This window comes from Salvelinus sp. IW2-2015, linkage group LG4p (genome assembly GCF_002910315.2).
Source record: "Salvelinus sp. IW2-2015 linkage group LG4p, ASM291031v2, whole genome shotgun sequence".
Taxonomy (NCBI): Eukaryota; Metazoa; Chordata; class Actinopteri; order Salmoniformes; family Salmonidae; genus Salvelinus; species Salvelinus sp. IW2-2015.
Window position 1 is genome coordinate 18,586,846 of NC_036841.1, and position 27,324 is coordinate 18,614,169.

At 43.9% G+C, this 27,324-nt stretch overlaps 1 protein-coding gene across 2 annotated transcripts in view; it reads right to left on the reverse strand.

Moving 5' to 3' along the window:
• col4a3 (collagen, type IV, alpha 3) overlaps positions 1-26,746 on the reverse strand; it is a 115,875-nt gene extending 89,129 nt beyond the window's left edge. The window contains exon 1 of one of the 2 annotated variants that reach the window (XR_011475334.1): positions 26,072-26,746. Coding sequence is in view for 1 of the 2 variants with exons in the window: in XM_023982752.2 (XP_023838520.1) it covers positions 26,072-26,161 (90 nt within the window). In the remaining variant the exon portion in view is untranslated. The remainder of the gene's footprint in view (positions 1-26,071) is intronic. The other variant, XM_023982752.2, reaches the window with a different exon arrangement.
• Between the last annotated feature and the right edge of the window lie 578 nt (positions 26,747-27,324).

Below are 27,324 nucleotides of genomic sequence, written 5' to 3' on the forward strand. Positions count from 1 at the left end.
GTCAAACAAATCACTTCAAAAAGTACGTTACCTTTGTATGTTCATCCAAAATAATTTGCAAGTGGCTGAAACTATCTCACCGAATATAGCATCTGTGCAAGCGAAACAGCTCCCCTCTGTCTTACTATGTGTAGCCCATGTATCTGATGCTGTCTGGACAAAAACAGTATGACATGCCATACTTTTTTGGGCAAGACAGCATCAGATACGTGGGCTACACATACTGTACATGTCCTCTGCATCTGCCTCGTCGACGATGGCAGTATTTTCAGCAGGACCTGTCTTTTTTTACTAAAGAAATGCGTTAACTTCGGTATCTTTTCTGTTAACATTTAATATTCGTTATTTCCTTTTCTTTTCTCTGCCCCGCACTGAACGCGCTTAATTGCCGCAGCTTAATTGAAATAAAAGCACTGTTTGCAATCATATTGTGTGAAACAAAGCACAGGAACGCTGTAAGCGTGAAAAAGTCCATTATTATGAACCAGTCTGTGAGTGATTAATGACACTTGTTTATACTATTATGAGAAAATCTTGGATTATATTCATATTGATATGAAACACCGGATATGCATATGTATGTAAATAAATGATTGCTCTTTTATTAGATGGGGCCTCATTAACCTGGGCACAGTGGAGAAGCATAACCTCCCTCCCTCCCCATTTCCTTTGAAGCTACCTGCAGATTTTGCTGCTCCTCAAGCGGAGAATGGGGGGGGGGGGGGGGGGCGTCAAGCAACACAACATAAAAGATTCTAGTATCTTTATCACGAGGCCCTTTGATGATGTGACGCTGAGCGAAATTGCCCCCTCTCTGTAATGTTTAAGTCCGCACCGGTGGAGGGAGACAACCCGAGTCAGACAAGGGTCCTATCTTTGTAGACACACACACACAAAAAGTCTCTTTCTCCACAAATGAGCACACACACACCAATGCGTACACAGACACCACACACAACACATCCAGACATAAGCACTTGGCAACTTTTAAAAAAAGATCAACAAAATAAGGTATTGTATAGTGGTTTTACATTTTATACTAGCCATGTAAATAATATGATCATAGCAGAGTATAGCAATGTTGTGTCAAAAAAACAGTGCAAGCGGGGAGGTGTGGGGAGCACTGTGTGCGTCGTCTGTGCATCCAGCTGTGTGTGAATCTTCTGAATGATGTTATCGCCTGGCCAAAATCCGCGGGCCCTGTGTGACATGCCTATGGCTCCACAGTCCCTCCTGATAACACATCATCAGACAGACGACCTGCACACACCTGGGGCCAATGCAGAGAGAGAGAGAGAGAGAAGGGAGGGGAGCAGGGGAAAGAGAGGAGGAAAAGAGCGGAAGAATCGGCAGCACATGAGGTGACAATCCAGGAAGCGAGAAGCGGAATCATGGAGTGAAAGGAATGAAGAACAAGCTGAAAAAAGAGAGGAGAGAGAGTAAGATCAATATGATTAAGGATGGAGCTCAGGATTAGAGACAAACGAAGCATGAAAGAACTAAATTCACTCTCTGTTCTCTCACAAATTAACAATTAGTTTACCAGCGGGAAAACTGTAAAAAAGGACTGTGAGCGGGTCATGGACACTAATATCATAGTTTGTATATAATCTAATATTATATTAATTACAATTTTGAAAAGTCCAAGTGAGTATGTGTCATACAGGCTAGTAATCTGACCACAAACCCTTAACAACACACACACACACACACAACACACACACAGCAAAACACACACACGCTCAACACACACACACACGAACAGCACAACACAAATCACACCACACACGACACAACACATCACAACCACACAACAACACCACCACACACACACACACCACACACTCCACCGCACCACACACACACCCACAGCGGACACCACCACAACACACACACCTCTCATCCAAACCTGAGCGAGCCAACGCCAGCAGCCTTCCACTCCAACCCACCCAAAGTGGGTACAAATATACTGTAGGCATGTGGCGCTCTCAAGAGATGGAGAAGATTAGAAAACACTGTATTCTCCAAGAATACCAGAGAACAGAAAACACTTTTCAAACCCATAGTGGCGGAACATCAAAGCCTGTAGAAAATGCAACGGATTCCAAAACAAGGAGAAACGCTATATGTCAGTGTTCACAGATGGGCAAGCCAGCATGCTGGTGACGGCTGGTCTGTCATTTTCAGAATACACATCTCCAGATCTCTCCCCACCTAACCTCACCCCTTATACCCCACCTTGCCAGAAGCCTGGCAATATCCTCTGTAACAGTGAACTTCCTCAACCTCAGTGCTTACTATGTTACCCATCAACCTCTCTCACCCCTTCCTTCACCTCTCTCCCCCTTCTCTCGTCCACTCTCAACCTCTCACCTTAGCAAGCACATACTGGCTCTGTTCTTATCTCACACATCATAGTTGTCATAATCTAATAACATATTAAGACATTTTGAAAAGTCAATGAGTATGTGTCTATATATCAGTAACGAAACACAGTTTAGAGGAGTTACATTTCACTATGGTTTCATTACAAATGACAACCTATTCTTTATATAGTGCATTACTTTTGACGTCGAAAGTAATGCACTATATAGGGAATAGGGTGCCATTTAGGATGCAGAATGTGTTCTTAACTGACTTGCCTAGTTAAAAAATACTTGAACCTGACCCTATTTCATTCTAATATTGATCCCCCCTCCCCCATCTCTCTCTCTCTATCTTTCTCAATGTCAAATTAAGGGCTTTATTGGCATGGGAAACATATGTTTACATTGCCAAAGCAAGTTAAATAGATAATAAACAAAAGTGAAATAAACAATAAAAAATGTACAGTAAACATTACTCACAAAAGTTCCAAAAGAACAAAGACATTTCAAATGTCTTATTATGTCTTTAATATACAGTGTTGTAATGATGTGCAAATAGTTAAAGTACAAAAGGGAAAATAAATAACCATAAATATTGTTTGTGTTTACATTTGTGTTTGTTCTTCACTGGTTGCCCTTTTCTTATGGCAACAGGTCGCAAATCTTGCTGCTGTGATGTTACACTGTGGTATTTCACCCAATAGATATGGGAGTTTATCAAAAACTCTCTCTCTCTCTCCCTAATCCCTCCATGTCTTTATACTGTCTAACTCTCTCTCACCCTGTCTCTCTCTCTTCTCTTGTCTCACTCCCTTTCTCACCCTGTCTCTCCCCTAGCTCAATAATGTCTCACTCTCTCGTCCTGTCTCTTGTGTCCTGGCTCAGTCCTGCGCACAATTGGGGGGGGGCTTTACTGGCCTCATCGCGCTGTAGCAACTCCTTGTGGCGGGCCGGGCGCCTGCAGGCTAACTGATAACTTTGGTAGTCAGGTGGACAATGTTTCCTCCGACACATTGGTGAAGCTGGCTTCCGGGTTAAGTGGGCGGGTGCTCTGTTTGGCGGTTCATGTTTCGGAGGACGCAATGACTCGGCCTTCCACTCTCCCGAGCCCGCTGGCGAGTTGCAGCGAAAAAGTCATAAGACACGTATGATATTGGTATGGTTGCATTGGATGGCAGAAAAAAAAAAATGTCTGACTATCTAAAAGAGAAGACACTGAACTATTAGCTAGATTAATTACAATTGTAATGCACTGTTCCTCACTCTTGTGCATCCTGGCTTTAGTCCAGCTTGGAAGATCTTGCTGGGGGACTTCATTAGTTATGTGGAGGGATGAGGAAGGGAGACAGGGGAACGTTAGAAGTGTGAAGCTTAAATCGGGCGGCATTGGAGCATTCACGGCAGCAAGCTTGCATAATTGAACCAGGCCCAAGTCGTGAGCCTCGATGAATAGAAAATATCACAACAACACCTTGCTTTGTCTCTGTTTTCCCAGGGCATGCCTGAGCTGGGACAGACCTGTCCCACTCATGGTGGCAGTAGGCAGCCCCCTGGTCCAGTAGGCAGCCCCCTGGTCCAGTAGGCAGCCCCCTGGTCCAGTAGGCAGCCCCCCGGGGAGCTCTATGCATAGATATTTAATCTAGTCATTGAATTTCTATGGCTCTGTGTGTGGGAGAGAGTGATCGAGCGGTCCTATATCTGTCCACTGATGCTGATCTGAGCTAATCAAACAGAACAGCTACACCCATTCACACTTAGACTAGCTGTAGTGTGTGAGCGCATGGTTCCCTGACTCTAGAGTTTCAAAACGGCAAATATTCTTCTACTATTTCATCTTCACTGCCTCCCTCAAGAAGCCAGGCGGGCAGATTGCCTCCCTACTGAAAGAGCAGGATGGAAGATAGGCCTACTGGCCTATATCTAATGTGACAATGTGCTGTTGTTATTGTAGCAACATTAATGCAACACCTAGTGACAGGCGCTGGACCCGTGCTCGAGTACCTCTCGGGGCTAGCCCCCCCTCCAAATTCGTTACATTATGATTAAGGGGTAGAGCAGGGGTGAGTTTCCCAGAAGCCTTGTAGCGAACTCAGGACATTGTTTTTATTGACWAACCAGCCACACAGCCGTGAGAGAGGGACAACTATAAAAACTATTTTTGATTGTCAATCTGTTGCTGTTCTGCTAGTGGAATGGGTCTGGGGCGTCCAGAGAAATAGAGATGACGACAATCGCTAAAAGGCTTTCGGGAAACGCACCCCAGGTCAGTAAAGCAGTGATCGGCAACAAGGGATTGACTCCGTTCCCTGAGGGTGATTCCCAGCGGGCAAAACGGGATGAAATGATACCGTCATTTCAGTTTGCCCAGGTATGCCCGTGTGGCACATGGAGATATGTGAAACTTGCTCCTCACTATTAAGTGTACACATTTTCGCCACTCCATTGCTAGTTTTTGAGTAGCGAGACCGGTAGAGATGCTTGAGGGAGGACGGTCAAAGTGTGTTTGTGAATCAGAGGTCCCGGGGTCGAGCCAGGTATGCGCCAAAACGAGAGGAAGTGGTACTCGCTAAGCAAGCAGGGTGACGTCCTTTACACCCGCTGGGATAACTTGCAGAGAATGGAAATGTGTATTTTATGCTCACAACCCAAACCCAACAAGACACACACACACACACAAACACCCTGAGGGGTTGAAAGCAATGGGTCAGCCGCAGTTCAGCACCACCGGAGCAATTGTAGGGGGTCAAGTGCCTTGCTCAAGGGAACAACGGCAGGGGGTGGTGTCTAGGATGCTCCCAGCTCATTACTCACCAGATTTTTCGAGTCAGATTTGAGATTCAAACTAGCAACCCTCCTTCTAACCGCTACACCACCTGTGTTAGGCCTCATGCATGGTTAAGGAGTACCCAATGACTGTGTGTCACTGAGCAGAAACAAGAGTGAACTGAGAAGAGGCCACATAGCATAGCAGTTTTGTCCCAGAGTTCCTGAGTACCTCTCTTGTGTGTGTGACTGGGATTTAAACCAATACCGCTATAATCCCTGAGGACTAATGTAGGGGGTGTAGGGGTTGGTGAGGTCGGCCGAGGGGGGAAATGGAGGGGGTTGGAGGGGTTTGAGGGGGGTCCCCATGCAAGGGGGGGGGGGTTGGAGGGGTTTGAGGGGGGTCCCCATGCAAGGATGTCTGCGGTGCTGGGAACAGCACCCTCTGACCGCCCGCTTTCCCCCGCCTCACTCCACCATCCCCCACCGGCGGGTGACTTCCTGGCGGATCGGCGTGCCTGTTGCTTGCTCTCATTCTGCTCGGGGTGTGAAACCACGCAGAAGACAAACAGGTCGGGATCCAAGCTGCCCATCGAAAGCCCCCGGGGAGGGACAGTGGTGGAGCTCTGGTCTGAATAGGGGGGCACTCTGAAACAACAGAGCAACAGCACAAAGGGCTGAATAGGAAGACTAAAACAACAGGGGTTGTGGCTGTGGCTTGTGGGATGTAGGGATGTGGGACTGACCAGGACCTGAGCTCTCTGTCTGTATGTCTGTCTGGAGCAGAGCTCTGTCTGTCTGTACTTTGTCCGTCTGTCCATCTGTCACCACTGCAAATCACCACTGTCTGTGGAGACTCAACTTGTTCAATACATATAAATCAAATGTAGGTGCTACCTAGCATTGTCATGCTGAAACAGGAAAGGGCCTTCCCCAAACTGTTGCCACAAAGTTGGATGCACAGAATCATCTAGAATGTCATTGTGTGCTGTACCGTTAAAATGTCCCTTCACTGGAACTAAGGGGCCAAGCCCAAACCATGAAGAACAGCCCCAGACCATTATTCCTCCTCCACCAAACTTTACATTTGGCACTATGCATTGTGGCAGGTAGCGTTCTCCTGGCATCCGCCAAACCCAGATTCGTCCGCACTTAACCTTTCCTGAAACAAGTCACATAAACCCGGAGAGAGCCATGATTTCGTAAAACAGAGTATGTTACCATTCTTGTGAATGTTAGCGAGTAATATACTCGGAAGCAGTGTACGGTATGCACTCCGCCTGTCTGACTAGGGCCCCACTCCTATCTTTTCTCCAGTGTCTGTGTTTTGGTGCAGCTCCCGGGATAAATAGAGCTGTCTCGGGAAGTTCAAACAAAGGATCCATGTCAGGGAAGTCCAATTTCTGCTCGAATTTCTGGTAAGTGACCGTCGATCTAATATACAAAAGTTATTTCCGCCTGTAGGTAATGATACAAGAAACGTTCTGAGCATATATTGTAAGAAATAAGACCAAAAAAACCAACTAAATACGGCAAAGTTGGCTTGGAGCTAGAAACTGGGCGACGTGTCTGTCGAGGCACATGCTGCCGCTGTGGCAAAGTGGGACATCAGGTGTCTAGTGTTGCAGGGTATCCCGAAACATCAGTACTTGATCGATACTAGAACATAAACAACTATTTTGTACAAGAACAGGTTTTACTTTCGGGACTTCTGTRAAATGTGTTTCACGTCGTATACTGACTTGGAGGATGAAGTTTGTCTATCAGAGCAGCCAATATCCACTTTAGTACGAGCGCACCATGCATGTCTCTTGCCTGCTCTAATTAATCATTGCTAGAGCTAGCTCTCTAGTGTGGAGCTTACACGATGCAGCCCAGACTCCCAGTGCAGGAACCACTGCACTGGGAGTCTGGGCTGCATCATGTTAGCTCCACACTCATGCTGCACAGAAGTTAACACACTTGAATAATGCAACATGGCATGTAGAAATGTTAATTACAGTTAATTACTGTTTGCAAAACGATATCCATGAAGGCTAGAACACTTTACAATGCAAGAAGATACAGTTAGCTTCCTGATGTATATGCTAACTTTCCTTGCTAGAAGTTTCATTGAAAAGTATAAAACAATCCGAATGGAAAGAGACCCATTGAAATCACGCCTTAGAATGTATATGTTGCCACCCTAGGGTCACGCACTACCCATAAAGGACATTTTGATCTTTTATTATTCAAAAAACATCAAATACCATCAAATATCGTCATATCATAAAAATACGTTTTGGTGACGTTTTGGTATTGAGTATCGTGGTGGTATCAACTATTGTGATACTAAACCTTGTACCGGTATCGAAGTCAAAATTCTAGTATTGGATTGCCGAGCCTGTGGTAAAAAAAAAGAGCCACATCAAACAAGATTGCAGGAACAAAAAGAGCTCAGAGAAAACGTCAAAGACTGAAAAAAAGAAAGAGATACCAACTAAAGAAAATAAACATGTTCACGCTGTTGAGCAAGAGAACGCGGAGGTGAGTGACTCATTAGACGAGGAAGTCACACTGACTATATTGACTGTTGCTGGGAGCACGCATGGGTACTATGTCTCTCCCTTGCTAGAGGGGCAACCAGTGCGTATTGAGATTGACATAGGGGCAGATGAGTTATTATAATTGTTTTACCTTTTTTTCTCTCTGCATTGTTGGGAAGGGCCAGTACCATTTCAGTCTTAGTCTACACCTGTTGTTTACAAAGTATATGACAAATACCATTTTATTTTRTCTGATCTCTTGTGTCAGGCGCAGTCTATTAAAAGACACTGAAACACCTTCCACTTCAGCCAGCACACATTGTGTTAAAGACTTACACAGGTGAATCTTTCGCCGTGAGAGGTCACAGTTCAGTTAAACGGACAAACTGAAAAGTTGCCACTACATCACTGCTGGGACGTTCGTTGATGGAGAGAGGGTAGACCTGTGTCTCCAATTTTAAAGAAACATTGAAAAGTCTTTAATGGAGAGATGGGTAGTATGAAATACATGAATGTGAAGCTTAGCATTAAGCCAGACAGCAAACCAAAGTTTCTGAAAAAATGTCCGGTACCTTATGCTTTCAGACCAAAAGTTGAGGTTGACTTGTACGCTTTAGTCAAGAACAAAGTACTGGAGCCAGTCAGCGTGAGCGAATGGGAAACACCCATCGTACCAGTCCTTAAGAAGGATGGTGGAATCAGGATATGTGGGGCCTTTAAAGTCACAGTGAACCCTGTGTTGTCCGCTGAGCAGTATCCGCTACCACACAACAACCATTTCACAAGTTTGGATGGGGGTCAAAAGTTCAGAAAAATCAACCTCTGCCAAGCTTACTTGCAGACGCATGTGGATTAAAAGTCAATGGAGCTGTTGACCACCGTGACACACAAGGGGCTCTTCAGGTAATGTTGTCTACCGTTTGCAATCACAAGTGTGCCAACCCTATTCCAGTGGGCGATGGACCAGATCTTGAGTGGATTGCCAGGAGCACAATGCGACCTGGATGACATCCTCCTTACTGGAAAAGACAAAGGGAACTATAACCAGAACTTGGATACGACCTTACAGGGATTGAAGGACTATGGACCGCAAGTCCGTAAAGACAAATGTGCATTCTTCCAATCATTGGTTGAATAACTCAGACAAGTCATCGATGCCACAGGCCTTCACAAGGATCTGTTCACGGTCAAGGCTATCTTGGACAACCCCAGCTCCTCAGAACGTGAGCCAACTAAAATCCTGGGGTTACTGAACTACTATGGATGCTTTATTCCGAGCTTAGCAAAAACTGGAGATGCTGCATTAGTTGCTTAGTCAAGACAAAATATGTAAACGAACTGAACAACGCGAGGAAGCATTCGTGACAAACCAAGGAACCACTACTGAAATCGGAGGCACTGACACACTTCGACTTGTCATTGCCCATCTGACTAGCATGTGATGCTAGTCCATATGGTATGGGAGCAGTCGTGTCCCATATCATGCCATTCAATGAAGAGAGGCCGATCGCTTACGCATCGAGGACATTGAACAAAACAGAAAGTAACTATGCACAGATAGAAGCCCTAGGCAGAGTTTTTGGGGTAAATACATTTCACCAGTATCTATATGGAAGGAAGTTCATCCTTCTTACAGACAATCATCTGCTCACGAGCATACTGGAATTCCGTCACTTGATGCAAGCAGAATGGAAAGGTGAGCTTTGTTGTTGTCAGAGCTGCACTGCAAAGCAGATGGACTTTCTAGGTTGCCACTACCTGTGGTCAAGCTGGAGCCGTGCCAAGTTGACATCTTCTACTTCAGACAAGTGGTAAAACGCACCACTCACTTCAACACGAATGTGGAGAAACACCAGAGACGAACCGGTGTTATCTGAAGTGATGGAACATCATCAAAGGTAAAGACAATGCTCCAGAATTGAAACATTACCCTTCACGGAGAACTGAGCTGTCAGTACAGACTGGTTGTTTGCTGTGGGGGAGGAGAGTAATCATTCCACCTTCGCCGAGGAAACCAGTTTTGCAACAGCAACACGCAGGTCATTGTGGAATGGTTCACATGAATGAAATCACACAGTGCTACTTCTGGTGACCTGGATTGGATGGAAGCATTGAGTTGAAAGCGAAAACATGTTCCTCGTGTCAGAAGATTTGCGTGGCCACGCATACACATCGACTTCCCAGGTCCATTCGAAGGCATGTTTCTTGTGGTCGTGGATGCTCATAGCAAGTGGCCAGAGGTTGCCATCGTGAGACGCTTGGGGAGGTGTTTAGTCGGTTTGGATAGCTACTCCAACTCGTTAGCAACAACGGACCCAAGAAATGGCCACGTCCCTACAGGTGAATGGCGTACAGCACATCAGGTCTACACCGTATCATCAATCTACCAACGGGCTGGCGGCGAGGTTTGTACAGACCATGCTTTTGTATAGAACATGCTTTAAAAGCATCTCAGGGTTAAGGGACACTGCACCGATGCTTGAACAGCTTCCTGCTATTCTACAGGCTTCGCCTGCATTGCTACTCATAAAGGGAGAGCTACTCACAAGCTTTGACCTACTCAAACCTCAGAATGCAAAGGAGACAGTGCAACGTCAACAGGAGAGTCAAGTCAAACATTGTGAACTGTGAGTCAGGTTACTCTAGGAGAGATAGGCGGGAACCTAGATGCTTGGACTTGTAGAACACAGATTATAATGAGGTTTACAATATTTTTTTTATAGATCTGAGCTTTTTACACCACATAAATGTGGTAACACCTTTATGAAACTAGTCATAACACCTTTATGAGTGTTGCAGTATCATTCATAACAACCTTCCTAACACATTTGTTCAACATCCTTCATAAGGAGTTTTCAAAATAAAAGTCCCCGTATTTATCCATTTATCCATTATATTTATCCAGTATTTTTACTCTCACAGTACCCAGCCTCCTGACACACTATTTACACAGGCTGGAAGCAGCACAGGGCCAGCCTTACAGCATTACCTTGTACCAGTTAAGGGGTTAAATACCTTGCTCAAGGTCACAATGGCAGTAGAGGATGGCACCTGTCCTGGGTGTAGTATCTTTCATTTACATAAGTTAGCCGTGCTTGATTGAGCTTATCTGACGCAATGTAATCAATGGAACATTACCAACAGTACAAACCCCACCCACACATCTGGCACTCCAGCAGGCTCAAACAAAAACTCAAATAGTATATAAACCCATGGCACCTGAGAAATAGTTTGCCATTGTAATGTGCTAGTAAGCAATCTTATACATCTTTCAAACAAACACGTTTTTCTGCCACCTTTAGCGTCCCGACAACTTTTTGCACAATTTTCTTTATATATGAAAGGTATTGCCGGTCACTTTGCCGATGACAAAGCCTTTATCTCCGCCAACCGACCTAGTCATGATTGCGGTAAGGTTCTGCCTACGGCTTAGTATGAAATGTGCCAGTTTGCTGAGGCGGCATTGGCATGCACTACGCTCTTGATAGTTGCTAGGCAGCGCCTGTTACTACTATCCTCCTGGTGGTTCTAAACGTTGTGAGGCATGTCACTTCACCCACCTGTTCGCATAGCCCGCCACATGCACTGTTTTCTTAACCACAACTACATGGATCCATAAAGAATTACTGCTTTGAGCCAAGGGTGGGGACTCGTCTTGATAAATCAATCAATGTCATATTTTCGTTTTCACTAAATCTCTGTTTGGATATTGGTTAGGCTAGCTAACTCTCTCTCCTCTCTCCTCTGCTCTCATCCTTCTAGACCTATCGGCTGCCTTTGATACTGTGAACCATCAGATCCTCCTCTCCACCCTCTCCGAGTTGGGCATCTCCGGCGCGGCCCACGCTTGGATTGCGTCCTACTGACAGGTCGCTCCTACCAGGTGGCGTGTGAGAATCTGTCTCCGCACCACGTGCTCTCACCACTGGTGTCCCCCAGGGCTCTGTTCTAGGCCCTCTCCTATTCTCGCTATACACACCAAGTCACTTGGCTCTGTCATATCCTCACATGGCCTCTCCTATCATGCTATGCAGACGACACACAATTAATCTTCTCCTTTCCCCTTCTGATAACCAGGTGCGCAATCGCATCTCTGCATGTCTGGCAGACATATCAGTGTGGATGACGGATCACCACCTCAAGCTGAACCTTGGCAAGACGGAGCTGCTCTTCCTCCCGGGGAAGGACTGCCCGTTCCATGATCTTGCCATCACGGTTGACAACTCCATTGTGTTCCTCCCAAGCGCTAAGAACCTTGGCGTGATCCTGGACAACACCCTGTCGTTCTCAACCAACATCAAGGCGGTGACCGTTCCTGTAGGTTCATGCTCTACAACATTCGCAGAGTACGACCCTGCCTCACACAGGAAGCGGCGCAGGTCCCTGCCTGTGCGATTAAACCCCTACAACTCATCCAGAACGCCGCAGCCCGTCTGGTGTTCAACCTTCCCAAGTTCTCTCACGTCACCCCGCTCCTCCGCTCTTCCACTGGCTCCAGTTGAAGCTCGCATCCGCTACAAGACATGGTGCTTGCCTACGGAGCTGTGAGGGGAACGGCACCTCCGTACCTTCAGGCTCTGATCAGGCCCTACACCCAAACAAGGGCACTGCGTTCATCCACCTCTGGCCTGCTCGCCTCCCTACCTCTGAGGAAGTACAGCTCCGCTCAGCCCAGTCAAAACTGTTCGCTGCTCTGGCACCCCAATGGTGGAACAAACTCCCCCACGACGCCAGGTCAGCGGAGTCAATCACCACCTTCCGGAGACACCTGAAACCCCACCTCTTTAAGGAATACCTAGGATAGGATAAAGTAATCCTTCTAACCCCCCCCCCCCCCCTTAAGTTAGATGCACTATTGTAAAGTGGTTGTTCCACTGGACATCATAAGGTGAATGCACCAACTTGTAAGTCGCTCTGGATAAGAGCGTCTGCTAAATGACTTAAATGTAAATGTAAATGTACAATTAGGTTGTAGAAATGTTAGCTTAGTTGAGGTGAGTGCTGCCCATGATCATCTTGTCTAGTTGGCTCATTTATTAGAACTGATCAGAATAATTTGCCAGCGTGTTATGTAGCTTAAACAAGTTGATTATTTTGCTCCTCACTCATAGTCGCTTAGTAAATAGCCTGTGCCTAGAGGAGAGGAGAGAAGAAAGTAACACGGGGCGAAAGTAACATAACCATTTTCTCAGATAAGAAAGAAGATAGAATGAAGTAGTGAAGTCAGCATGTTCCTAATGCGGAGGAAAAGCTATCTGAAAACAAAACTCTCCATGTTTCGCAGAGTTATCAACAAAAATTGGTTTTGAGCAATGTAAGTTAAAAAAACTGACCCATTAGTGTAGAGTTTTGTTTAGTTGTTTAAGGTTTCAAACATAGGTCATTTTCTTAACCCATCTCGTGACTAAATGACAGCATAGGTCTCATGTTTCATGCTAGTTTGGGTGTTAGCCTGGGAGAAGTTACAGGAGAGACAGGTGGGATGAAAGAAACAAAATGTTAACTGAAGACCTGGAATAAAATAAAATAAATGTTTAAGCCAGGGTTAACACCCCTACTCTTACAATACATGTTGTGTGATCTTTAGTGACCACAGAGAGTCAGGGTACCTGTTTAACATCCCATCTGAAAGACCACACCCTACACAAGGCAATGTCCCCAATCACTGCCCTGGGGAATTGGGATTATTTCTTTTTTGACCAGAGGAAAGGGTGCCTCCTACTGGCCCTCCAACACCACTTCCAGAAAAATCTGGTCTCCCATCCAGGGACTAACAAGGACCAACCCTGCTTAGCTTCAGAAGCAAGCTAGCAGTGAGATGCAGGGTGGCTTAGCTTCAGCAGCAAGCCAGCAGTGAGATGCAGGGTGGTATGCTAATGGGAAGTCTAAGAAGTGGTATATCTGTTCTATGTGCCCTATTTCTATGCTTCCCTTGCTTAAGTTTTGTTTTTGCATCTTTTACTTTCGGTTTTGTACACCAGCTTCAAACACGTGAAAATACAATATTATTGGTTATGGAAAATACATTTCACAGAGGTTTAGATGGTACATTGACTCCCCACACTACACTTGCTTGTTCTGTCACATAAACTGAAATTAGGCGAACTATTCAAATTTTTGCAAACAGGAAATGGCAGAGCCATTTCTGCATTATGCATCGTTAAGTCAACATTGAATGACTGTAATTGAAACTGTGCCCTCTCTGAATCGTGGCATTGAACGCTATAGCAGGATTCTTTCTCTTCACAACTGGCAACGTGATTATTGAAGCCCAACGAGTGTAACGTTTGTTGACCATTTTGATTCCTTTTGGAAACAAAACACGTTTTATAAGGAGGATGGGATCCACGCAAATTATTTGTATTCCTGGATCCTTTCACAGCATTATAAGGCTGCGTTGAGACAAGCACTTATCAATGACCCAAGCCCAGCTCAGTTAATCCCTACCATTGTGTCGCTGACTCATCATAACGCTTTAGTAAATGTATATTATACCAGGGGCATTGGTAGACACAATGTAACTGCTGATCCTACAGCAATTGTACGCAGCAATCATGTGCCTATGAACCATATTTATGCTGTTAGCACACTGCGTGCCCTAGTAGGAAGTCCATTGTGTGCAGCTCACACTGCACTATCATAAATAGCATGAGAATATCTACTTCTGCTAAGCTTCCCAGTAAAGCAATGAAAACAATCAAGCATCCCAGAAAAGTCCTTTAAATAAATAGCCCACGTTTACATATGTAGCTTAAGAAACAAGGTTCTTGAAATTAATAACATGCTAGTAACCGATGACATTCATATTCATATCTTTGAAACTCACTTAGACAATACCTTCGATGACACAGTGGTAGCAATACAATGTAATACCATTTTCAGAAAAGACAGAATTGCCAGTGGTGGAGGTGTTGCTGTTTCTATTCCAAACCACATTTCTGTAAAGATTAGAGAGGATCTCATGTTAAATACTGTTGAAGTAATATGGCTACAGGTTCGTCTGCCTCACCTAAACCCATTCATGTGGGAAGCTGCTATAGACCCCCAAGTGCTAACAGTCAGTATCTGGATATTATGTGTGAAATGCTTGATAATATATGTGATATCAACAGAGAGGTATATTTTCTGGGTGGTTTAAATATTGACTGGCTTTCATCAAGCTGCCCACTCAAGAAAACGTTTCAAACGGTAACCAGTGCCTGCAACCTGGTTCAGATTATCAGTCAACCTACCATTTAAATTTGTAATTTTTATTTAACCTTTATTTAACTAGGCAAGTCAGTTAAGAACACATTTTTATTTACAATTATGGCCTACCCCGGGCCAAACCCTAACCCAGACGACCTTGGGGCAATTGTGACCCGATTCTGGAAACTAGGCGTATGCCGCAAGTCACAACTTTTATTGTGAGCTGTTTGAACATAAAGAATATATTTTAATCAAAATGCGTTTTTTGGCAGAAATGCCATCTCGAACATGTGAACTTTCATGTGCCTTAATAACAAACTTGTATGGCATCTGTAAATGAATTCAGCAAAAAATAAAAGTGCCATCTCACTGTCAACTGTGTTTATTTTCAGCAAACTTAACATGTGTAAATATTTGTATGAACATAACAAGATTCAACAACTGAGACAAACTGAAAAAGTTCCACAGACATCTGACTAACAGAAATGGAATAATGTGTCAAAAGTAACAGTCAGTATCTGGTGTGGCCACCAGCTGCATTAAGTACTGCAGTGCATCTCCTCCTCATGGACAGCACCAGATTTGCCAGTTCTTGCTGTGAGATGTTACCCCACTCTTCCACCAAGGCACCTGAAAGTTCCCGGACATTTCTGGGGGAATGGCCGTAGCCCTAGCCCTCACACTCCGATCCAACAGGTCTCAGACATGGCAGAAGACTGATATTCCTGTCTTGCAGGAAATCACGCACAGAACGAACAGTATGGCTGGTGGCATTGTCATGCTGGAGGGTCATGTCAGGATGAGCCTGCAGGAAGGGCACCACATGAGGGAGGATGATGTCTTCCCTGTAATGCACAGCGTTCAGATTGCCTGCAATGACAACAAGCTAAGTCCGATGATGCTGTGACACACCACCCCAGACCATGGCGGACCCTCCACCTCCAAATCGATCCCGCTCCAGAGTACAGGCTGCGGTGTAACGCTCATTCCTTCGACGATAAACGCGAATCTGACCATCACCTTTGGTGAGACAAAACCACGACTCGTCACTGAAGAGCACTTTTTGCAAGTCCTGTCTGGTCCAGCGACGGTGGGTTTGTGCCCATAGACGACGTTGTTTCCGGTGATGTCTGGTGAGGACCTGCTTTACAACAGGCCTACAAGCCCTCAGTCCAGCCTCTCTCAGCCTATTGCGGACAGTCTGAGCACTGATGGAGGGATTGTGCGTTACTGGTGTAACTCGGACAGTTGTTGTTGCCATCCTGTACCTGTCCCGCAGGTGTGATGTTCAGATGTACCGATCCTGTGCAGGTGTTGTTACACGCGGTCTGCCACTGCGAGGATGATCAGCTGTCCATCCCATCTCTCTATAGCGCTGTCTTAGGCGTCTCACTGTACGGACATTGCATCTGCAGACCTGATACCTCCTTGCAGCATGCCTAAGGCACGTTCACGCAGATGAGCAGGGACCCTGGGCATCTTTCCTTTGGTGTTTTTCAGAGTCAGTAGAAGGGCCTCTTTAGTGTCCTAAGTTTTCATAACTGTGACCTTAATTGCCTACCGTCTGTAAGCTGTTAATGTCTTAACGACCCTTCCACAGGTGCATGTTCATTAATTGTTTATGGTTCATTGAACAAGCATGGGAAACAGTGTTTAAAATCCTTTACAATGAAGATCTGTGAAGTTATTTGGATTTTTACGAAATATCTTTGAAAGACAGGGTCCTGAAAAAGGAACGTTTCTTTTTTTGCTGAGTTTATGAATAAAATTGTTAAATTACGAGCCTTGTTGGTTAAGCCATAGAAAAATCCAGCAACCTCCCACTAGCCATGATTGGCTGAAATAATGAGTGGGCTGAACATGCAGAGAGATGTGTTCGGATTGGTCTGCCATATAGAAGGCATCTGTCTATTTGAGCTCGTCAGTCTATGTTGGTAATCCTGTCGAACGCGGCTTTTAACAAAAATATATATCGTGTAGTGGAGCTGCATAAGTGTGGCACTCCACTTTCTGGAGGATCAAGTTTTGAAATCAGTGGAATTAGAGTATGATAGCCAAAGAGATGGAGAAAACACCTGTCTCCGGATTACATGTTCAAACTAAGGGCAACCGTGGTTTGGCATTCCTGACAGGGAGACGCGTCCATCATGCACTATCATGTATACAGTTAAGATAGTCTAGYGTTAGATAGCTACATTTTCAGATATTACACATGTCTAATTTTGACAGAAAGTGGTTTCATTTCAAGCTAAACTGTACTGTTAGCTAGCTAACATTGAACCTGGTTGGTTAGCTCCCAGCACTGTGGCATTGTTGGCACTTTGTTCATTGTTGTTTAACTAGCTAACGTTAGTTGGCTGGCTCATTAGCTAACGTTACGTGACGTGTGTACAACACCCGTTGAATATGGCCGGTGTCAGTAAACATCTGCAAAAAAGTGTAATGAAATTGTTGCCAGCAGAGCTGGTTAGGCTGTTTTCATGTTATCCATAGGTAAACAAATCATTGGCCAGAGCGTCAAGTGTGCGCTCCGAGAGCGAAACGAGATGGGTGGGGCTAAAGCTTAAGAGGGTGTGAACGATGCTGAATGGGTGTTGACAAAGAAGAGCTCTTCACTAAAAACCAAAATATTCAAAGGCCATTTTCTCAAAGGTTTACAAGTTGATCAACTTTCAAAGCAGAATTACTTTCCCATTGTCCCTCAAATGCAGTGTATGATATATCATTTTGTAGCTCTGAGTCACTACTTTAATCCAATGTAAAAAATAAAAAAAAATCTAATTTTGCTACTTAAGGCCAAATCCAGGTGGTGTGTCACAATTGTGCAACGCCCTATGGGACTCAGAATCACAGCCAGCGAAACCGCCTGGAATCGAACACAGGTCTGTAGTGACACCTCAAGCAATGAGATGCCGTGCATTACTGAGATGCCGCTGCGCCACTCGGGAGCCCAAAAAATATACATGTCAATCTCAAAGTGGAGGAGAGATTGACTTTATCACTACACTACTTTATCACAACTTGTATTTGTGAGAGCTATTGACATGTTGAATGCTCCGAGCTGTCTGTTTACGACTAGCACACAGCTCAGACACCCATGCATACCCCACACAACATGCCATCAGAGTTCTCTTCACAGTCCCCAAGTCCATAACAAACTATGGGAGACTACATGGAACTCTATTCCACATCGGGTAACTGATGCAAGCAGTGTTTTTTAAATTTATTTTTTTACATTTAACCTTTATTTAACTAGGCAAGTGAGTTAAGAACAAATTCTTAATTACAATGTCCACCTATCGGGCAACAGTGGGTTAACTGCCTTGTTCAGAGGCAGTACGACAGATCTTTACTTTGGGATTTGATCCATCAACCTTTCGGTTCCTGGCCCAATGCTCTAACCACTAGAGCCACCTGCCACCCCTTAATAACACATGATAACACATGATAACATAAGCACTATACACACACACGTACACATGGATTTTGTGTTGTGGAAGGGGAGTAGGGGCCTGAGGGCACACACTTAGTGTGTTGTGAAATGTGATATGAATGTATTGTAATGTTATTAAAATTGTATAACTGCCTTTATTTTGCTGGAACCCGGGAATAGTAGCTGCTGCCTTGGCAGCAAATGGGGATCCATAATAAATACAGCCTGTTTGATGTCAGTCTTCATTGAGAACATCTGGTGCTGGTAGGCTTCACGTGCTGGCAGCAAGATGGTGCTGGCAGGCTTTAATAAATGTATATCAAATCAATTGCACTAAGTCATTGTCCTTTTTGTTTAATGTCACAGTTTACCATAAGGTGTCAAAAATTACCAAACTAAATTTAGAACTAGTACTTAATTCGTTTTCTGTCCGGATACTTTTTTACTCTTAAGTAGTTTCCAAAGAAATAACATTTTACTTGAGTAAATTATAATCTAAGTAACATTACTTAAGTACAGATTTTCAGCATCCACCTCTGCAAGTTATACATAGCCTAACTGTAAAACGTGTACGAGCAYCCCCCCGGAATAAATTTGATCGTTCTCACAGTAGGCCAACATCTGTCAATCACCTGATGGCCTAAATCAGTTCATCAATTTAGCCAGGGAAACACAAACCGTAGTTTATCGTTTTTCACACCTTTCATTATGTGACTATTGATAAGCTAATGGGACTGTATGAATTGGGCTCTAAAATACACTGCCTGAGTTTTTTAAAAGTTTTTTTACACGCAACATACCGTAAAATCTGTATGTTAAGGCTATTAGCTGAGGTCTGAAGACTTGTATTAGCGCCACATACGAATGCCTAGCCTTTAGTTCCGCAGGCTAACAACACTGTTGTAGCGCGCAGGAGACCTGAACTTGAGCCCACCCAGTCAGTATCACCAGGCACCATATGGCTCACTCCAAATTCTTCTTATAAAACAATTATTGTACTATAATAAGTATTTATTGATTTTGAAGACATGTTATTAAGAATGATGTTGAATAAATGTGCTGTGAACGTTGTATGAATGATACCGCAGCGTTCTTGAAGGTGTCAAGACTGGTTTCATGAAGGTGTTACGAATACCTTGTGTATACCCCCTTCCTATAAAGTGTTAACAAAAATGTTGTCCATAGTGTATAGCATAGAAGTTAAGGCCATATGAATTGACTTAGTCACTAGACTGTGACATCAGACTGTGTGACTCCACACACCTGGAAAATATGATATATTCTGCCTCTCTGCCTCTCTGTCCTTCTTACCCTTTTGCACAGAGGCAGATAGTTATTGTGAACAACTTTCTGCAGAAAGAACAACTTTCTGCAGAGTATTTCCTCTATCACATTCCAATAGTTTTCTATATTTCCTGCATTTCTGCTACTGAAAGCAGTCTTAAACAAGGGTCAGAGATGTTTTGGAACTTCAAAAGTTGTCTTCTGCTGCAGTAAGTCTATGCCTTAGGCCGTCTGTTTTGTAGAGGCTATATGCCACAATACAAAATGAGCTGAAAAGATAAAGCACCACATATATTTGCTGTATTTATGTTTCCCATTACAACGGGGTTTAAATATACAGATGGATCAATACAAACGTATTCTGTATTATACTGAACAAATATATAAATGCAACATGCAACAATTTGAGAGATTTTACTGAGTTACATTTCATATAAGGAAATCAGTCAATTGAAATACATTCATTAGGCCCTAATCTATGGATTTCACATGACTTGAAATACAGATATGCATCTGTTGGTCACAGATACGTGATCAGAAAACCAGTCAGTATCTGGCGTGACCACCATTTGTCTCATGCAGCGCGACACATCTCCTTTGCATAGAGTTGATCAGGCTGTTTATTGTGACCTGTGGAATTTGGCTGTGCGAAGTTGCTGGATATCGGTGGGAACTGGAACACACTGCGGTACACGTCGATCCTGAGCATCCCACACATGCTCAATGGGTGACATGTCTGGTGAGTATGGAGGCCATGGAAGAACTGGAACATTTTCAGCTTCCAGGAATTGTGTACATATCCTTGCAACATGGGGCCGTGCATTATCATGCTGAAACATGAGGTGATGGCAGCGGATGAATGGCACGACAATGGGCCTCAGGATCTAGTCACGGTGTCCCTGTGCATTCAAATTGCCATCGATAAAATGCCATTTTGTTTGTTGTCCGTAGCTTATACCTGACCATACCAAAACCCCACCACCACCATGGGGTACTCTGTTCACAACGTTGGTATCAGCAAACCACTCGCCCACACAACGCCATACGCATGGCCTGCGGTTGTGAGGCCAGTTGATCATACTGCCAAATTCTCTATAATGACGGCGGCGGCGGCTTATGGTAGAGAAATGAACATTCATTTCTCTGGCAACAGCTCTGGTGGACATCACTACTGTCAGCATGCCAATTGCACGCCCCCTCAAAACATATGTGTCATTGTGTTGTGTGACAAAACTTCACATGTATTGTCCCCAGCACAAGGCGCACCTGTGTAATGATCATGCTGTTTAATCAGCTTCTTGATATGCCACACCCATCAGATCCATGGATTATTTTGGCAAGGGAGAAAAGCTCACTAACAGGGATGTAAACACATTTCTGCACAAAATTTGAGAGAAATATGCTTTTTGTGCATATGGAACATTTCTGGGATCTTTTATTTCAGCTCATGAAACATGAGACCAACACTTTACATGTTGCGTTTATATTTTTGTTCAGTGTATAAACTATATATACAGTCGTTTTAAAGACTGCAGATAATCTTAGTACCACTAAGTGGTGCTCATAGGTCTCTTCCCCAGTGGGTGAGCACTAGTCCTACAGAGGGGGTGAACATTGTATCTGGGGCAGTAATGAGTTCCTAGTCCAGAGTCTCAATACTKAACCTGTGTAGTCATGACTAGTACAGGTGATATGGAATCTATGATGCCCAAGAGGTGAGGCTGTGGAGCACGCAGCACACTGACTGTCTAAATGCAGAGTGATCTGAGATTCACAGTGACAAGACTGAGCCTGTGCCTCATCAGATGTCTACTGCAGATAACAGCCACTGTAAAACAAATACACACGACAAGGGGGAATTGTTCTCACCGCAAACGTACCACACTTTTACACTGTGAACACAAGCCACCCTTACACCAGCCTGGCCCTCTTCTCACCATACACACGCACAAATGTACACGCACATTAGGACAACATTAACACATACTYTAATTTGAGCATTCTACTTTATACCTGCTGCCTCCATAACATCCCTCCCTCACCCCACCCCAGTCTGCCATACATATAGGCTATATTTTTTAAAGATCTAAATACGCACTTTCAATCAGGAGTTGGCTGTCCGATTTTAAACTGCATAGACATCAATCCTTTATTCGTCATATATTGTTATAATGATCGAAGCATTGTGCAAAGCCTGTGGTGGAGCGGTTTCGCTCCAGGCCAGTCACAAATATGCCTTCTCCGTTGAGGTTGTCTTAAGTCCAGGACTACATTTAATCTGTGTCCGGGAAACCATCCTTTAACCTTCCACCAAGCCTTGCCTGAAGCAATTTCCCAAACCAATGGACTTGATCAACAATAAAAATGATCTAAACTAGGCAAGTTAAGACCTCTCTGGGATATTCGGGACGCAAGCGTCTCACCTCAACAAAAGCCAGTGAAATTGCAGGGCGCCAAATTCAAAACAACAGAAATCCCATAATTAATTAATAATTCCTCAAACATACAAGTATTTTACACCATTTTAAAGATAAACTTGTTGTAAATCCAGCCACAGTGTCCGATTTCAAATAGGCTTTACGACGAAAGCACACCAAACGATTATGTTAGGTCAGTACCTAGTCACAGAAAAACAAAGCCATTTTTCCAGCCAAAGAGAGGAGTCACAAAAAGCAGAAATAGAGATAAAATGAATCACTAACCTTTGATGATATTCATCAGATGACACTCATAGGACTTCATGTTACACAATACATGTATGTTTTGTTCGATAAAGTTCATATTTATATCCAAAAATCTCAGTTTACATTGGCGCGTTATGTTCAGTAGTTCCAAAACATCCGGTGATTTTGCAGAGAGCCACATCAACTTACATAAATACTCATAATAAACATTGCTAAAAGATACAAGTGTTATGCATGGAATTTTAGAACCACTTCTCCTTAATGCAACCRCTGTGTCAGATTTCAAAAAAGATTTACCGAAAAAGCACACCATGCAATAATAATAATCTGAGTACAGTGCTCAGACAACAAAACAAGCCATACAGATATCCGCCATGTTGTGGAGTCAACAGAAGTCAGAAAAAGCATTATAAATATTCACTTACCTTTGATGATCTTCATCAGAATGCACTCCCAGGAATCCCAGTTCCACAATAAATGTTTGATATGTTCGATAAAGTCCATCATTTATGTTCAAATACATCCTTTTTGTTCGCGCGTTTAGTACACAATCCAAACTCACGAGGCGCGGGCAAGTCCAGGCGAAAGTTCAGACGAAAAGTCATATTACAGTTCGTAGAAACATGTCAAACGAAGTATAGAATCAATCTTTAGGATGTTTTTAACATAAATCTTCAATAATGTTTCAACCGGAGAATTCCTTTGTCTGTAGCAATGCGATGGAACGCAGCTAACTCTCACGTGAGCACGCGTGATCAGCTCATGCCACTCTGGCAGACCTCTGACTCAATCAGCTCCCATTCCATCCTCCATCACAGTAGAAGCATCAAACAAGGTTCYAAAGACTGTTGACATCTAGTGGAAGCCTTAGGAAGTGCAATATGACCAAATTTCCACTGTATCTTGGATAGGCAAAGAGTTGAAAAACTACAAACCTCAGATTTCCCACTTCCTGGTTGGATTTCTTCTCAGGTTTTCGTCTGCCATATGAGTTCTGTTATACTCACAGACATAATTCAAACAGTTTTAGAAATTTGAGAGTGTTTTCTATCCAAATCCAATTATATGCATATTCTAGCTTTTAGGACTGAGTAGTAGGCAGTTTACTCTGGGCACCTTTTTATCCAAGCTACTCAATACTGCCCCCCTGTCCCAAGGAAGTTAAGAAYAAATTCTTATTTACAATGACGGTCTACCACGGCCTACCCCATGTTTTTAGATTTTTTWGCAAATTTAGTACAAATTAAAAACAGAAAAATCTTATTAAATAAGTATTCAGACCCTTGGCTATGAGACTCGAAATTGAGATCAGGTACATCCTGCTTCCATTGATCATCTTTGAGATGTTTCTACAACTTGATTGGAATCCACCTGTGGTAAATTCAATTGATTGGACATGATTTGGAAAGGCACACACCTGTCCACATAAGGTCCCACAGTTGACAGTGCTTGTCAGAGCAAAAACCAAGCCATGTGGTCAAAGGAATTGTCCATAGAGCTCCGACACAAGATTGTGTCGAGGCACAGATCTGGGGAAGGGTACCAAAATATTTCTCCAGGATTGAAGGTCCCCAAGAACACAGTGGCCTCCATCATTCTTAAATGGAAGACGTTTGGAACCACCAAGACCCTTCCTATAGCTGGTTGCCCGGCCAAACTGAGCAATCGGGGGAGAAGGCCCTTGGTCAGGGAGGTGACCAAGAACCCAATGGTCACTCTGACAGTGCTCCAGAGTTCCTCTGTGGAGATGGGAGAACCTTCCAGAAGGACAACCATCTCTGCAGCACTCCACCAATCACACCTTTATGGTAGAGGGCCAAATGGAAGCCACTCCTCTGTAATAGGCACGACAGCCCGCTTGGAGTTTGCAAAAAKGCACCTAATGGACTCTGACCGTGAGAAACCAGATTATCTGGTCTGATGAAACCAAGATTGAACCCTTTGGCCTGAATGCCAAGTGTCACGTCTGGAGGAAAACTGTCACCATCCCTACGTTGAAGCATGGTGGTGGCAGCATCAGGCTGTGGGAATGTTTTTCAGTGGCAGAAACTGGGAGACTAGTCAGGATTGAGGGAAAGATGAATGGAGCAAAATACAGAAAGATCCTTGATGAAAACCTGCTCCAGAGCGATCAGGACCTCAGACTTGGGTGAAGGTTCACCTTCCAACAGTACAACGACCCTAAGCACACAGCCAAGACAATGCAGGAGTGGCTTCGGGACAAGTCTCTGAATCTCCTTCAGTGGCCCAGCCAGAGCCCGACTTGAACCTGATCGAATATCTCTAGAGAGACCAGAAAATAGCTGCGCAGCGACGCTCCCCATCCAACCTGACAGAGCTTGAGAGGATCTGCAGAGAATAATGGGAGAAACTCCCCAAATACAGGTGTGCCAAGCTTGTAGCATCATACCCAAGAAGACTCAAGGCTCTAATCGTTGCCAAAGGTGCTTCAAATAAGTAATGAATAAAGGGTCTGAATACTTATGTAAATGTGCAAAAATGTTAACGCTTTGTCATTATGGGGTATTGTGTGTAGATTGATGAGGGGGGAAAAAACGATTTAATGTATTTTAGAATAAGACTGTAACGTAACAAAATGTGAAAGAATTAATCTGAATACTTTCCAAATGCACTGTATATTTATACATCTTTTCCTAATTTCCTCTTTCTTCATTTGCTGGATTTTCACCCACAGCGGCCAATCCACTGTTCATTATTAACTCCAACCCTCCAATGTCCACAGATTAACCCATCTTTCCCAGTGTAATGCCATTTTGTCATTTCCTTTTGCAATACATCCCTCCATTTTACTGTGATGTCTTACGACGGTCCTGAACATCCCTATTTGTAAAGATTTGACTGATATTGCCCTAAAAATAAATACTTTACCCAAGAATATAATGACATTTCGCATTGACTGATCGTGTTTTTTCAGATCCCCTAACAATACAGTTTGCAGGTCCATCTGAATCCTGAACAGCCATTCCTGGACCTGACTCCAAAAGCGAGCAATCGATGGACAGTACCAGAAAATATGTTCCATAGATTCTGTTTCCTCCTGGCAGTCTGCACAAGGCTGACTGTTCAATGCCCCATATTGAGCATTCTTTTTATCAATAATTGAAATTACCATTCCCAGATTCCAGACTGTGCTTTTAGATGGGATAATGATGATGAAGATTATGAAAAATGTATTAATTAACAAACAGCGTAATGAGCTATCTGTGTGTGTGTGTGTGTGTGTGTGTGTGTGTGTGTGTGTGTGTGTGTGTGTGTGTGTGTGTGTGTGTGTGTGTGTGTGTGTGTGTGTGTGTGTGTGCGCGCGCAATAGCGCCTCTGTTGAAGCTGGCTGAATCTTTTTAACCATTTCCTTTCTACCATATTAAAATTGTCATCACTCTACAACTAAATGCAATCTTTACCAGTTACCTAAAGCTTTGTAATACACTCGTCATGAGCCCTAGACCTGTAGAGGCAATAAATGACATCAACATAATTGAACTCTGACATAAATGCATTTTATACCCAGTTTAGCTAAACATAACGCTCCTGCTACACTAAGTAAACCTAGGCTACCTGTACGAGTTAGGCTAACAATAATACGTCTATTGGTGGCTATTCAGGTGACACATCATTTGAAGTAATTTCGGTTTGGATGACACATCAACTCAGCTACATCGTCAACTCAGATTCATGTACGCAATACACAATGGTTGAACAATATTTCCTATACAAATCAGTTATAACACATGCATGATTGATATGCAGCTTACTTTATACTAATCTGAGCCCTTATAGCCTAATTCAGCGTGCTATTTTCATACTTACATCATCTGTGTATGCAGGTGTGATGATGCCGCTGAGCAGTAGCAACAGAACGCTCAGGAGCAGTGCGGGAAAAGTGAGAAAGTCTGTCATTTCATTACCTACAGCAGTTCCATACAACGTTGGCGTAAGCCCCGTTTCAGTTGGTTATCTTTGTTAACTATAAAATCAATGCAGCAGCCCCCCTGAATAACTCGCTTTTAGAAATAAAAAGAAATAGCCTACTGCTTGCTATCACTGCGACAGGTTTCTGCACTTTGAAAGTTGTCTACTATCCGTAGATCCTGCGCGTGGCAAAGATAACCTCCCTCAAGACAGTGCCTTTACCTTTGAGCCCCATTCACACGTGCGACAGCTAAGTATTTCAAGGCTAAATAATACACCCAAGTCATAGGCTAAAAAGTGGAACCACTGAAATATAATAAGAACGAGTGGGACGTGCAAGCGTCGAATAAAATATTGTCTATGTAAACACGGGCACCCTCATAGATATCATCCTAACCAACTTGCCCTCTAAATACACCTCTGCTGTTTTCAACCTAGATCTCAGCGATCACTGCCTCATTGCCTGCATCCGTAATGGGTCAGCGGTCAAACGACCTCCACTCATCACTGTCAAACGCTCCCTGAAACACTTCAGCGAGCAGGCCTTTCTATTCGACCTGGCCCGGGGTGTCCTGGAAGGATATTGATCCCGTCAGTAGAGGATGCCTGGTTATTTTTTTTAAATGCCTTCCTCACCATCTTAAATAAGCATGCCCCATTCAAGAAATTTAGAACCAGGAACAGATATAGCCCTTGGTTCTCTCCAGACCTGACTGCCCTTAACCAACACAAAAACATCCAATGGCGTTCTGCAATAGCATCGAACAGCCCCCGTGATATGCGTGCAACTTTCAGGGAAGCTAGGCAGTTTAGAAAAGCCAAGGCTAGCTTTTTCAAGCAGAAATGTGCTTCCTGCAACACAAACTCAAAAAAGTTCTGGGACACTGTAAAGTCCATGGAGAATAAGAGGACTCCTCAGCTGCCCACTGCACTGAGGATAGGAACACTGTCAACAGAAAAATCCACTATAATTGAGAATTTCAATAAGCATTTTTCTACGGCTGGCCATGCTTTCCACCTGGCTACCCTACCCTGGTCAACAGCACTGCACCCCCCACAGCAACTCGCCCAAGCCTTCCCCATTTCTCCTTCTCCCAAATCCAGTCAGCTGATGTTCTGAAAGAGCTGCAAAATCTGGACCCCTACAAATC